Source organism: Zonotrichia leucophrys, chromosome 22, assembly GCF_028769735.1.
Source record: "Zonotrichia leucophrys gambelii isolate GWCS_2022_RI chromosome 22, RI_Zleu_2.0, whole genome shotgun sequence".
Taxonomy (NCBI): domain Eukaryota; kingdom Metazoa; phylum Chordata; class Aves; order Passeriformes; family Passerellidae; genus Zonotrichia; species Zonotrichia leucophrys.
In genome coordinates this window covers 797,501-812,351 of record NC_088191.1, presented here as the reverse complement: position 1 = coordinate 812,351, position 14,851 = coordinate 797,501, and the positions used below count along the sequence as shown (strand labels likewise).

The 14,851-nt window shown below is 57.6% G+C and overlaps 1 protein-coding gene across 1 annotated transcript in view; it reads right to left on the bottom strand.

The window, feature by feature from the left end:
- Window positions 1-9,478: 9,478 nt before the first annotated feature.
- Window positions 9,479-14,851, bottom strand: part of DGUOK (deoxyguanosine kinase) — a 5,974-nt gene continuing 601 nt past the window's right edge. The window contains exons 2-7 of the mRNA XM_064731150.1: window positions 14,260-14,375; window positions 13,140-13,327; window positions 11,564-11,711; window positions 10,413-10,528; window positions 10,039-10,138; window positions 9,479-9,681 (exon numbers count right to left, since the gene is read on the bottom strand). Coding sequence (XP_064587220.1) covers window positions 9,592-9,681; window positions 10,039-10,138; window positions 10,413-10,528; window positions 11,564-11,711; window positions 13,140-13,327; window positions 14,260-14,375 — 758 coding nt within the window. The 3' untranslated portion in view covers window positions 9,479-9,591. The remainder of the gene's footprint in view (window positions 9,682-10,038; window positions 10,139-10,412; window positions 10,529-11,563; window positions 11,712-13,139; window positions 13,328-14,259; window positions 14,376-14,851) is intronic.

Sequence of the window (14,851 nt, the reverse complement as noted above, 5' to 3'; positions counted from 1 at the left end):
TCCCAGTGTGATCCCAGTGGATTCCCAGTGTGATCCAGAGAGCACGCAGCACGATCCCAGTGTGATCCCAGTGCTCTCAGTGCACTCCCAGTATGCTCCCCAGTGCTCTCCAGCCGGCAGACAGGCTGTTCCCAGTGCTCCCAGTACGCTCCCAATGCTCTCCAGTTGGCACACAGGCTGTTCCCAGTGCTCCCAGTACGCTCCCAATACACTCCAGTTGGCACACAGGCTGTTCCCAGTGCACTCCCAGTGCTCCCAGTGCTCCCCAGCTGGCAGACACGCTGTGTGCTCCAACCCCAACCATCCCAGCCAGGGAGGCTCACAGAGACACCTGGCACAGCTGGGAGACGCTGGCACTGCCACCAGGGCTGGTGCAGCCATGGCGTTAATTAAGCGCCGGGCCTTTAATTGCCACGGCGTTAATTGGTGCAGGTTTAGGCGCCTGAGCTTTAACTGCAGCGGCTTCAAGGCAACAGCCTTAAGTGCAGAGGCTGTAATTGCAACACAGTGGGTTCCTCTGGAGCCCCTCACTCATTGGAGCCCCTCACTCATCCTGCCCCACTTTTGGAGCCCCTCACTCATTGGAGCCCCTCACTCATTGGAGCCCCTCACTCATCCTTGCCCCACTTTTGGAGCCCCTCACTCATCCTGCCCCACTTTTGGAGCCCCTCACTCATCCTGCCCCACCTCTGGAGCCCCTCACTCATCCTGCCCCACCTCTGGAGCCCCTCACTCATCCTGCCCCATCTCTGAGAAGCCCACTTGGAGCCCTCTCACTCATCCTTGCCCACTTTTGGAGCCCCTCACTCATCCTGCCCCACTTTTGGAGCCCCTCACTCATCCTTGCCCCACCTCTGGAGCCCCTCACTCATCCTGCCCCACCTCTGGAGCCCCTCACTCACCCTGCCCCACATTCCCTGCTCCATCCCAGCTCCTGGGATGTTTCTCCATCCTTTCCAGCCAGCCTGAGAAGCAGAGCAGACCGTGCCACCAGCCCTGTGGTGACAAACCCTCCGGCCACCCCACACTGACAACTGCAGCATTTACAACTTGCTCCAATCCAATTTTTTTTTTTTTTTTAACAGCATTTTCAGGGCTTGGTGTGGTTCAGAATTTTTTTTTCCCCTCGTTTGGCTGTGCTGGGAACTGCAGGCTCAGGAGCTCGTGGTCCCCAGCTCCCCCCTTCGACAGCAAAATCTCATTTAATCAAAAGATGCGGCGACTGGATGTGCAGAAGCACTTGGCTCTCGCTCTCTTTTTTTCCCCTTAAGAACTGCCATTTTAGCTGTAGCAAACAAACACGCTGCATTGTCCCTGCCTGCAGCAAAGGGGGTTTTGGCCCCGGGACAGAGGGGCTGGGCTGGGTTGGTGTGGCGGGCAGATGTGCAATGGGGACGGGCCCAGCGCAGCTGTTTCACCTCCAGCCTCTTCCCGTTTCATTTCATCTCCCCTTGGACGGCGGCCCGGCGAGCGGGGGATAAATAAAAAAAGCTCTTTCATCCTCACAAACGGTCTGGCACCCTTCTCCACAGAGCTCAAAGCACCGAGATTAAAGCGCTGGCACGGGAGGGAGCTGGGGGTGTCCCCAGGAGGGGTTTGGGGGCATCTCCCCCATGCCAGCCCGCAGAGGGGACAGTGAGGGGACAGGGACACTGGGTTTGGGGCTGGCATCCTCAGGATGTCCCCTTGAGAGGACACCCTGGGCACACGGGGAGTCAGGGACACGGTGGGGACAGGGAAAGCTGAAACGGGCTGGGACCCAGGACCCCAATGTCACAAAGGGCCCAGCACAGGCAGGAAGGGACCCCAGGGGAATGGGAATGGGGACAAGGGACCCCAATGGCATGGGAATGGGGACAGGGGAACCCTGTCCACACAGGGAAGGGACTGGGGACCCCACTGGCATGGGAAGGGGGACAAGGGACCCCAGCACAGGCAGGAAGGGACCCCAATGGCATGGGAATGGGGACAGGGACCCTGTCCACGCAGGAAGGGATGGCCCAATGGCATGGGAATGGGGACAGGGACCCTGTCCAGGCAGGAAGGGACCCCAATGGCATGGGAATGGGGACAAGGGAGCCCTGTCCATGCAGGGAAGGGACTGGGGACACCAATGGCATGGGAATGGGACCAGCCGGCAGAGGGACTGGGACCCCACTGGCAGACAGGGAAAATGAGGGACATGGGACAAAGACCATGGCATGGGGATGGGGACAAGGGAACCCTGTCCATGCAGGTAAGGGACGGGCCCCACTTGGGGACCCAATGGCAGGAATGGGACAAGGACCCAGCCAGCAGGTAAGGGACTGGGGACCCCACTGGCATGGGAATGGGGACAAGAGACCCCACTGGCATGGGAATGGGGACAAGGGACCCTGCACAGACAGGAAGGGATCAGGAATGCCAGCACTGCAGGAGCAGGGAGCCAAGCATGCACGGGTGGTTGACAGCTCACTCCCAGTGTGCCAGCCCCAGGAACACCCCAGCAAGGGCTTTTTGGGACACAGACCCACAGCACAACCACATGTCCCAGAGCCACCGTCGTGCCACCACTTTGCCATCCCCATTCCCAGCCGGGCCAGCAAAGCCCTTCAAAAAAGGCCAAAATCCTGGGGACACACACAGTCCCAGACCCCACCAGAGCCACCTTTCCCCTTAATTACCTGCGAGAAAGAGTCCATGTCGGGAAATCCAAAAAACAAACCCGGTCACAGCTAACGAGGTGCCAAAGGCCAAGAGCGGGGCTGGTTTATGGGGCCACCATAACACCCTGGAGGACTCTGCCCAGCCCTTCCCAGCATGATGCAACCTCGGGGCTCACCGCATCCCGGCACAACCCACCGACCGCCCCGGCACCTGCCGCCGGCTCCAGCTGGGATTTCTGATTTTTGGGGTTTTTTTGGTTTTTTTTTTTTTTTTGCACAGCATCCGGAGGCAGCTCCGGCGTTGGCGGGCGCACGCGCCGGCCGCGAGATCCGAAGCATCCCCACACGTGGTGCCAAAAACGCCGCTCACCGCCGGCTCCCAGCTCGGATTTTTGGCAACGCTCTGCCCACCCTGACCTCGGCGAGGTCGCTTGGAGCCACCAACACCCGCAGGTGCTCGGGATGCCCAAAAGCGCAAAACCGCGCCGGGATATCACCAAAATCACCGCCTGGGCGGGTGGGTGAGCCCCCCCCGAGGAGGAGCAGCTGGTTTTGGTGCCCACCTCCGCCGTGCCGTGACGGAACGCGGGGGGATGCCCGCTCCGGACCCCGGGACTTCGTCACGGCGAGGGATGACAGCTGCCACCGGCCCCGGGTGACGTCACGGTGACGTCACGGCGGGGAGCCTCATCGCCCTTGTTCGCATCACCCCGCCGCACCTCTGAGCTCAGCACATTGCGCGACGGTTTTAATGGAAATAATGATTAATAAAGGCGAAAAAAGCACACGGGGGAATGACGATATGGGGGGGAGAGGGGGGTGCACCTTAAGGTTTATCGCCCTCCCACCCCTAAACACCATCGCCCCCCCCTTCCCCCCCCCAACCACGAAGCGATGCTGGAGGCAAAGGAAAGGGATAAAAGCAGGAAAACAGCCCCGAAACGGGGCCGGGGGCGCGGGGCCCTCCCCAGGCCCCGCCGCTTTGTCCTCTCGGCCCCGCGGGGCCGCCAACACCGCGGGGGGGGGGGTCCTTTAACCTCCCCCGCACCGCCCCGCAAGCCCAAAGAGGGATTGGGATATTTTGGGGAGGGTTTGGGGGGATGCAAAGGGAGGGTTTTGGAGGGGAGAAGGGGTGCGCTTACCTCGCCGCTGCCCCCGCGCTGCCCCGCAGCCCCCGCCGGCCCCGCACGGCGCCGGCCCTCAGGAGGAAGCCATCTTGTCTCCCTCTCCTCCGCGCTCCCTCACCGCCGCCCCGCTGCAGCCGGGGGGGGGAATGAGCGCCGCATCCCTGCTCCCCCCCTGTCCTCCTCCTCCTCCTCTTCTTCTTCCCTCCTTCCTCCTCCTCCTCCTCCTTCCTCCTCCTCCTTCTTCCTCCTCCTCCTCCTCCTCCTTTCCCCCCCACGCACAGCCCCCCCCCTTTCCCCCACGCAGTGGCACCGCCCGCCTGCTCCCTGCGCTGCGCAGGAGCGGGCCATGAGGGGGACGCGGGGGGGGACACGGGGGGATGTGGGGACACGGACGAGGGACACGAGGGGGACACGAGGGGGATGAGGGGACACGAGGGAGGACCCGGTGGGGGACACGAGGGGGACATGAAAGGGGACATGGAGGACATGAGAGGGGACACGGGGGGATGTGGGGACACGAGGGGGACATGAAGAGGACACGGGTGAGTGTGGGGACATGAGGGGGACACGGAGGGAGACACGGGGGGAGACATGAGGGGGACACGGGGGGATGTGGGGACACAAGAGGGACACGGAGGGGGGGACACGAAAGGGGACATAAGGGGGATGTGGGGACACGAAGGGGACATGGGAGGGTGTAGGTGGCACACAAGGGGGACAAGGACAGGGACACAGACCTGCCACCCCACAGCCCCAAAATGGGGTCACAGGACCCCCAAGCCCTGCCCTTTGTGTCATTGTCCCCCGGGAAACTGAGGCAAGAGGTGGGAGCAGCCAAAAAGCCCAAAAGCAGCCGGGGAGCCCCCAAAAAGCTCTGTACACACACACCCCAATATTCTCCTGCCATTAAACCCCTGAGAACCTCGTTAATTGTTGTCCGTTAATTTGGGTACGTTAATTGGGGAACATCGGTCATTTGGCTTGGATAAAACCCGAGTCCAGTCTGGGATAAACCCGAGTCCGGGGCTGGGATAAACCCGAATCTGAGGCTTGATAAAGCCAGGTCCAGGCTTGGATAAAGCCAAGTCAAGGGTTGGATAAACCTGAATCTAGGCTTGGATAAACCCGAGTTCCAGGCTTGGATAAACCCGACTTCCAGGCCTGGATAAAGTTGAGTTCTAGGCTTGGATAAACCCTAGTCAAGAGTTGGATAAACCCAAATCTAGGTTTGCAAAAACCTGAGTCCAAGCTTGGATAAATCTGAGTCCGGGGCTGGATAAACCTGAATCTAGGCTTGAATAAATCCGAATCCAGGCTTGGACAAACCCAATTCCAGGGCTGGTGCCCCCGTTCCTGCTGGGAATGGGGTTTTCCGTGGGTTTATTTAGGATTTATCCCCCAAATCTGAAGGAGACAGGTCGGAGCATCCTTCCCTGGGCTGGGGCAGCCCATGCTAATGAGCGGCTCCCCAAGACATTGATTAATTATGCAAATGAGTGGGAAAAACACCCAGAGCCGCTCGGGAATGGCAGCAGAGGGTCCGAGAGCCCAGCCTTGACCTCTGCCATCCTCCTCCTCCTCTTCCTCCCGTCGGGACGGGGAAAATGAGGGGAAAAATCAGGAAATCAGCCCCGGGGGGACGGCAGGAGCTGCAGGCGGGCCTGGCCGAGCAGGAGGAACTGGAGGAACTGGAGGAACTGGTGCAGGGAGAGACTCAGGGCACGGCGTGGGAATCGCGGCACACCCGGCCCGGGCCGCTAAAATCCCCAAAATTCCTCTTTTCCCCCCAAATCCTGCCTGGAAAAGCAGCGCGGACAAACCCTCCCTGACGCTTTTCCGCGTTTTGCCAAGGGCAAAGTCCCTCCCGTGCCTCGCCGAGCCACCTGTGCCAAGGTCCGTGCCACCCATGCCACCCTCCCGATGGGAAAAAACACCCTGGATCCACCTCGGAGGAAAACACACCAAAAAAGCGCAAAGCAACACCGAATTTTGGGGGTTTTTTAGGGGGAAAAGCACCAAAACCAACTCCAAGCAGATGTTTGTCCCTCCCACGCGGGGGACCCCCCAAGCTGGAGCATTCCCCCCCTTTTTTTGCGTGGGCACAAAATGTGAAATCCCCGCTCCAAGCAGCCCGGCCGGTCGGACCGGGAGCGCGTTGGAATTTTTTTGGGTGAAGAAAACGCCGTAAACTTGTTGGGCTTCGAGGTGCCCCCGCCCTGGCACGGCTCTGCCTCCCCTTTCCTTGGCACCCCCTCTTTTTTGGGGGGCACCCGGGTGGGTTCCGTGCAGCGTTTTGAGAGAAATCCCAAGGAATTCGGTTTAAAGTTGGGTTTTGTTCTGCCCTCGGCGATGCTTTGGGGATGCCCCAGGGACGAGCTGAAATTACTTTTTTTTTTTTTTTTTTGGGGGGGTGGTTTAAAGCATCCAAGTGGCAGCAGAAAGTCCCATTTCCCACGGAAATACCCTTAAAAATAAAAACCAAACCCAAAAACCACCACCAGCCAAGGAGGGGCTTTCCCTGCCCACTCCCTCCGAGCAACGGCGACGCTACAAAGGGGTCACAAATCACCCCAAAAAGTGGGGCTGAGACGGGGGGAACAGGGTTTGGGGTCACAAATCACCCCAAAAAGTGGGGTTGACATGGGGAGAACAGGGTTTGGGGTCACAAATCACCCCAAAAAGTGAGGCTGAGAGGGAGAGATGGGGTTTGGGGTCACAAATCACCCAAAAAGTGGGGACGAGATTTGGGGTCACAAATCACCCCAAAAAGTGGGGCTGAGAGGGGGGGAAGGGGTTTGGGGTCACAAATCACCCCAAAAAGTGGGGACGAGAGAGGGGAACGGGGTTTGGGGTCACAAATCACCGGTTTGGGGTCACAAATCACCCCAAAAAGTGGGGACGAGAGGGGGGAACGGGGTTTGGGGTCACAAATCACCCCAAAAAGTGGGGACGAGAGGGGGGAACGGGGTTTGGGGTCACAAATCACCGGTTTGGGGTCACAAATCACCCCAAAAAGTGGGGACAAGAGGGCGGACGGGGTTTGGGGGAGCCGGGGCTCGCTCACCTCCCTGCGCAGCCGCTCCATCTCCATCCCGGGGGGGCAGCGTCAGATTTCGGGGCTCCCCCCGGCCGGGGGGGCGGCCGGGCGGGGCTGGCGGAGCCCCCGGGGCGGCGACAGCGCCATGGCGGGGTCAGCGCGACCCCCGGGCCGGGGGCACGGCGGCTGCTGCGGGACAGAGCCGCGAGTCACCCCCGGTTTTAATTTCCACACCGGGAGGGGCGGCCCGGCTGTGTCCCCACCCCTCACCCAAAACCGGGGTGCCGCTTTAATCCCACCCCTTCTTTCTTCCAACCGCGTTTTCCTTTTCTCTCTCTTTTTTTTTTAAATATTTTTTCCCCTTTTTCCTCCTTCCCCCCCCCAACCTCGCACAACTTCCCAACTTCTTCAGCCGCGCACCGGCAACTTTCCGCCTCCCCCAAAAATCCCCGAATTTCCACAGGAAAAATTCATTTACCGGCCGGAACAAACCAGGGCTTCGCCGCTCCGCTTTCGCAGCGGGGTCGGGCCGGGGCTGGGCGCGCTGCCCGCGGCCGGGGGGGCTCGGCGGGACCCCGGGGGGCTCCGGGATGTCGCGGGCACCCCGAGGGGAGCCCGGAGCCGCCGCACGTTGCTGCCGCCGCCGCCGCCGCCGCTCTGCCGCTGCCGCTGCTGCTGCTGCTGCTTCCTTTGTTCTGCAGCGCCCGCTCGGGGGGACCCGCCGGGAGCACGGGGGGCTCCGGGCCGGGGGCTCGGGGTAACGGGGAGGAACGGGGGGAAACCCGGGGGGAATGGGGAGAACACCGGGGGGCTCGGGGGGTAACGGAGGGAACGGGAGGGGGGGAACACCGGGAGGAACGGGGGAAATGGGGGAATGGGGAGCGGGATGGGGAGGAAACGGGGGGAACCTCGGGAGAACGGGAGGGGGAAAACAACGGGGGAATGGGAGGGGGGAACGGGGGAACCCCGGGGGGAACGGGGAAATGGGGAGGGGGAGAAACACCGGGGGGAACGGGGGAAATGGGGGAGCGGGATGGGGAGGGAAACGGGGGGAACCTCGGGGGAACGGGAGAGGGGGAAAACAACGGGGGGAACGGGGGGAATGGGAGGGGGGGAACACCGGGAAGAATGGGGGGAGCTCCGGGGGGAACGGAGGCAACAGGGACGGGGAGAAACACCGGGGGGAACGGGGGGAATGGGAAGGGGGGAACACCGGGGGGAACGGGGGAACCCCGGGGGGAACGGGGGAACCCCGGGGGGAACGGGGAAATGGGGAGGGGGAGAAACACCGGGGGGAACGGAAAGGGGGAGGTCAACGGGGGGAATCCCGGGGGTAACGGGGGAATGGGGAAACGGGAAAGGGAAGAACACCGAGGGAAATGGGGGGAAGGCGGCTGATGGGGAGGGGGCGAACCCCGAGGGGTTTGGGGGTAATGGGGGGAACAGAGAGGGGGAGAACCCCAGGGGGCTCCGGGAGAACGGGAAAACGGGGAGAGGGAGAACCCCGGGGGTAACGGGGGTGGGAGTTTTGTGGGGTTTGGTTGCTGTAGGGTGGCTGAGCCCGGCGGGGAGAGCACCGGGCTGTTTTTGTAGGGTTGTTGTGGGGTGGGGAGGGTTGTGCGACCCTCCTGGGTTTGTGGGGTCATCAGCTGTGAGTCCTCCGGTGGTGTCGGTGCTGTTTCTGTAGGGTCGGGAGCGGGGTCTGCTCTGTGTTGTTGTAGGGAAATCCCAAAGGGGGGCAGCCCAGCTCCCCACCCCGGCCAGATCCTGTTCCACAGCCCCAAAAATCCCCCCCTAATCTGCCCCAGATTCCCCCATATCCCACCCCACAGCCCCAAATCCCCCACACCCCAGATCCCCCATTCCCTGCTCCATATCCTCCCAAATCCCAAATCACCACCCCAATCCCACCCCTTGACCCTGTGTTTTTTAGGCTCTCACACCAGGCTGAGCACCGTCCCCCACTCCCCTTTTAGGACCCAAATCCCCTTGGTTTTCCCCCAAACCCACAGAGCACTGCCATCCCCTATCACAAGCCCCCAAAACTGGGGGAACAATGTCCCCCCATGTCCCCTTATTGTCCCCCCATGTCCCCTTAGGGCCACCCCGACCCTCCCCACCCCCAGACACAGAACAGCTCCTCAGCGATTTGATGTTAATTTAAAGGAAACAATTAAATACAAAATAAGAAACTATGAGGATTGGGTTAAACACCGGGATTTTCCATGGGAATTCCAGCAGGAAATTCACCCCAAACACGGGCAGGGGGTGACAGCAAGGACTGGGGAATCCTGACCCCAAAACCCCACAGGGCCCTGAGGATCCTGCCCTGACAGGACACGGGGGATGAGGGGACAGTGGGGACCAGGATGTGGCACTTGTCCTTAAGATTGTGTCCGTTGTCCTCGAGATCGTGTCCCCTGTCCTTGGGATTGTGTCTCTTGTCCTCAGAATCGTGTCCCTTGTCCTCAGGATCGTGTCCCCTGTTCTCAAGATTGTGTCCTTTGTCCTCAAGATCGTGTCCCCTGCCCTCAGGACCATGTCCCTTGTCCTTAGGACCATGTCCCTTGTCCTCAGGATCGTGTCCCCTGTCCCTGGGACGATGTCCTTTGCCCTCAGGATGGTGTCCTCTGTTCCCAGGATCGTGTCCCTTGTCCTTAGGATCATGTCCCTGGGACTGTCCCCTGCCCTCAGGACCATGTCCCCTTGTCCTTGGGACCGTGTCCTTTGTCCTCAGGATCGTGTCCCCTGTCCCTGGGACTGTCCCCTCTCCTCGGGGTCTTCAGGCAGACGCCGCCCCTTGCCCGGAGCTCAGGGGCTCAGGATGGGATGGCACAGAGTGGGCACCCAGGGATGTCACAAAGGCCTCCACCTGCAAGGACAGCCCGGCTGAAGGGGTGGCACCAGGGTGGTGTAGGAATGGACTGGGGTGGCACCAGGGTGGCACCACGGTGGGATGGAACTGGGATGGACTGGCATGGCACTGGGATGGTGTAGGAATGGACTGGGGTGGCACCAGGATGGCACCAGGATGGAACTGGGATGAACAGGAATGGCACTGGGATGGTGTAGGAATGGACTGGGGTGGCACCAGGACAGTGCAAGGGTGGCACCAGCACGTCCCTGGCACAGCTGAGGTTTAACCCCTCGGAGCCACCCCACCCTGGCTCTGCTGGCACCAGGGCAGTGCCACCCAGCCCAGCTGTGCCACCCCAGCCGTGGCACCCACCTGTGCCATGAGCTGGCCCTGCCTGGCCACGTCGTGCTCGAAGTCCTGCTCCACGTCCAGCAGCAGGACGGGCGCACTCCGCGCTGCCTCACAGTGGATCCTGCAGAGGGAGGGACAGCAGGGGCTGAACCCCAAAAAACCCCAAAATCCTCCAAAAAAAACCCAAAAAACCCCAAAACCCTGGGCACTCCAAGGTTGGGCATGTATCAGAATTCACTCAGTGGCCCTGGCCACCAGCCACAGCTCATGCTGGCCATGGAGCTGCTGCAGGGAACCCAGCTGGATCCCGCCCTCCTGGAAGGGTTAAACCCCAAAATAACCCCAAAATCCAGGGTTTGGGGTGACCCCAAAGCTGGGCACACATCAGGACTCACTCAGTGGCCCTGGCCACCAGCCAGAGCTCGTGCTGGCCGTGCAGCTGCTCCAGGTAGCCCAGCTGGATCCCGCCCTCCTCGCTCCTCCCTCGCCGCCGCAGCCGCTCCAGGCACGTCTGGGGGGGAAATATTTTATAATAAATATATTTATCAAATTACTGTTTATCCTAAACCCACCCTAAACCCCATCCTGAGCCCGCCCTAACGCTCACCCTAAACCCACCCTGAACCTACCCTAACCCTCTACCTAATCCCACCCTAAAACCCATCCAAAACTCCCCAAACCCTCACCCTAAACCCACCCTGAACCCGCCCTAAAACCCATCCTAAACCCACCCTAACGCTCACCCTAAACCCATTCTGAACCTACCCTAACCCTCACCCTAAACTCACCCTAAACCCACCCTAACCCCTCCTTAACCCACCCTAAACCCACCCTAAACCTCACCTAAACTCACCGTAAAACCCATCTTAAAGCCCCCCTTAACTCACCCTAAACCCACCCTAATCCCACCATAAAACCCATCCTAAACCCCCACAAACCCACCCTAAAAACCAACCTTAACCCCATAAACCCACCCTAAAAACCAACCTTAACCCCACCCTAAACCCACAGGATAAACCTGGCCCTGTTCCCCCAGGTATGGAATTCCAGGTGTGGAACTCCAGGTGCCCGGTGCCCACCTGGGGGCTGTGCAGTGCCCACCTGGGGCAATGCCCGGTGCCCACCTGGGGCAGCCCCATGCCCAGTGCCCACCTGGGGGCTGTGCGGTACCCAGTGCCCACCTGGGGGCTGTGCAATGCCCACCTGGGGCAGCCCCATGCCCGGTGCCCACCTGGGGGCTGTGCAGTGCCCACCTGGGACAGCCCCATGCCCAGTGCCCACCTGGGGGCTGTGCAGTGCCCACCTGGGACAGCCCCTGTACCCAGTGCCCACCTTGGGGCTGTGCGGTACCCAGTGCCCACCTGGGGCAGCCCCATGCCCAGTGCCCACCTGGGGGCTGTGCAATGCCCACCTGGGGCAGCCCCATGCCCAGTGCCCACCTGGGGGCTGTGTGGTACCCAGTGCCCACCTGGGGCAGCCCCATGCCCAGTGCCCACCTGGGGGCTGTGCAGTGCCCACCTGGGGCAGCCCCATGCCCGGTGCCCACCTGGGGGCTGGCACGCAGGTACAGGAAGCCGTGGGGCGCAGCGTGCGGTGCCAGGTGCCGCAGCAGCAGCTCGTGCCAGTCCTGGTAGATCGCCCACTCCAGGGGCTGCAGGTGCCCGTTCTCCAGCAGGGTCTTGGCAAACACGTACCTGGGCACGGATGGGCACAGGGGGATTTTGGCACTGATTTGGGGTTTTTTTGGGGTTTTTTTGTACTCAGGAGGAGATGCAGGTGCTCCTCCTTGGTGTACATAAAATATATATATAAATACATTAAATATATAGAAAATAGAAATAGACTATATAAAAAAATATCCTATATATATTATATAGAAAGATATAGAAAATATAGAAAAAGATAAAATACAGAAAACTATAGAAAAAATAAAATATAGATAAAAACGAGAAGCTGTAGGTGCTCCACCTTGGTGTATGTAAAATATGTATAAAATACATATAATATATAAAATATAAATAAAAATATAAAAATGTATTATATATACTAGATATATAAAATATATATAAGAGATAAAATATATATAAAATACATCAATATAAAAATATAAAATGTATATTAAAATATATAAAGATATATTTTATATATCACATATATAACATATATATATAACATATACATAACATATATATGTTATAATATAACAATGTATATATAATATATATAACATATATATTATATCATTTATATATATTTTATATATAATATATATAACATATAAATACACATAGAATATATAAAATATTAATATGTAATATGTATTAAGAAATATTAAAATATAAAACATACACAATAAAATAGATTAAAAATACCCAATTTTTGGGGCACCTGTGCTCCCTTTTTGGGGTACCCTTGCTCCCCTTTTTGGGGTACCCGTGCTCCCATTTTGGGTTACCTGTTCCCCTTTTTTGGGGTGCCCATTGCCCCCATTTTGGGGTACCCATTCACCCTTTTGGGGTGCCCGTGCCCCCATTTTGGGGTGCCCGTGCCCCCATTTTGGGTACCTGTTCCCCTTTTTTGGGGTGCCCATTGGCCCCTTTTTTTGGGGTACCCATTCACCCTTTTGGGGTGCCCGTGCCCCCATTTTGGGTTACCTGTTCCCCTTTTTTGGGGTGCCCATTGCCCCCATTTTGGGGTGCCCATTGCCCCTTTTTTGGGATACCCATTCACCCTTTTGGGTGTGCCCGTGCCCCCATTTTGAGGTACCCGTGCCCCCATTTTGGGGTGCCCATTGCCCCCTTCTTTGGGATACCCATTCACCCTTTTGGGGTGCCCGTGCCCCCATTTTGGGTACCTGTTCCCCTTTTTTGGGGTGCCCATTGCCCCTTTTTTCAGATACCCATTCACCCTTTTGGGTGTGCCCGTGCCCCCATTTTGGGGCACCTGTGCCCCCTTTATGGGTACCTGTTCCCCTTTTTTGGGGTGCCCATTGCCCCCTTTTTTGGGGTGCCCATTGTCCCCTTTTTTGGGGTGCCCATTGCCCCTTTTTTTAGATACCCATTTACCCTTTTGGGTGTACCCGTGCCCCCATTTTGGGCTGCCCGTGCCCCCATTTTCCGTACCTGTCACTGAACAGGGAGCGCTCAAAGACCCTGACGGGGGGGGCGCTCCCGGGGGTCCCCCCGCCGCCCCCGGGGGGCTCCAGCGTGGCCCTGAGGCGGCTCAGGCACGAGAGGCTCTGGAAGGTGAAGGACCAGCGGGCGGGCGCCTGGTACATCAGCTGCAGCAGGTTGGCACTGCCCCCCGCCTCCTGCGGGGCACCGCACAAATATTCAGATTTTATCCATATTTTATGTATATATATGTAATATCCACTTTTTATGTATATATATATACATGTATAAATATATAATATCCATATTTTATGTATATATATACATGTATAAATATATAATATCCATATTTTATATATATATATTGTACATAGAAATATTTTAATATACTTAATATTTTAAAAATACTTATATTTATAAGCATAATATTTTTATAAATAGAAATATGATATACATTTTATAAATATACATTTATATATAAATTTCAATATTATATACATTTTATAGATATACATATTATATGAATTTTATATATATTATATAGTATACATATTTATATTTTATATTTATATTTATATACAATATATAATTTATATATTTAAAAATATATAAAATTATATCTTTATAAATATATAAATTATATATATATAAATATATAAATTATAATTTATATCATACACATTCTATAAATACACATCAGTATAGATATAGATATAGATATATATAAAAATATATATTTATATATACATATTTTTATATATAAAAATATACATATATAAATATAAATACATATATATACATATATATAAATGTGCACATTTGGGGTCAGGGGTGGCACATTTGGGGTCAGGGGTGGCACATTCGGGGTCAGGGGTGGCACATTTGGGGTCAGGGGTGGCACATTTGGGGTCGGGGGTGGCACATTTGGGGTCGGGGTGGCACATTTGGGGTCGGGGGTGGCACACTCGGGGTCAGGGGTGGCACATTCGGGGTCAGGGGTGGCACATTTGGGGTCAGGGGTGGCACATTTGGGGTCAGGGGTGGCACATTTGGGGTCGGGGGTGGCACATTTGGGGTCGGGGGTGGCACTCGGGGTCGGGGGTGGCACACTCGGGGCCGGCCCCGTTACCTGGGCAGTGCCAGCCGCCCCTGGCACCCGGCGCCACTGCGCCACCGGCTCTGTCACCAGGTGCCACCGCGGGAAGGCGGCGGCCAGCAGGCGCAGGAAGGTGGATTTGCCCACGGCTGCGGGAGGGAGAGCAGGGACAGCAGGGTCAGCGCGGGGATTTGGGGTCAGCCTGGGGGTCCCCCCAGCAAATCCCAGGAACACGGGGTGAGCCCGGGTGTCCCCCCGCCCCAAATCCCAGGGTGAGCCTGGGGGTCCCCCCGCCCCAAATCCCAGGGTGAGCCCGGGTGTTCCCCCGCCCCAAATCCCAGGGTGAGCCCGGGGGTCCCCCCGCCCCAAATCCCAGGGTGAGCCCGGGGGTCCCCCCGCCCCAAATCCCAGGGTGAGCCCGGGTGTCCCCCCGCCCCAAATCCCAGGGTGAGCCCGGGTCCCCCCATTCCCACTCCTGGCATGAGCCTGAGTGCCCCCCCAGGACTCGGGATGAGTTTGGGCTTCCCCCCACCCCAAATCTCGGAAATATTGGGGTGAATGTGGCGTTTCCCCATTGCGGCTACTGGGTAAATCTGGGGGTGCCCCTTCCTGGCTCTTGGGAGTG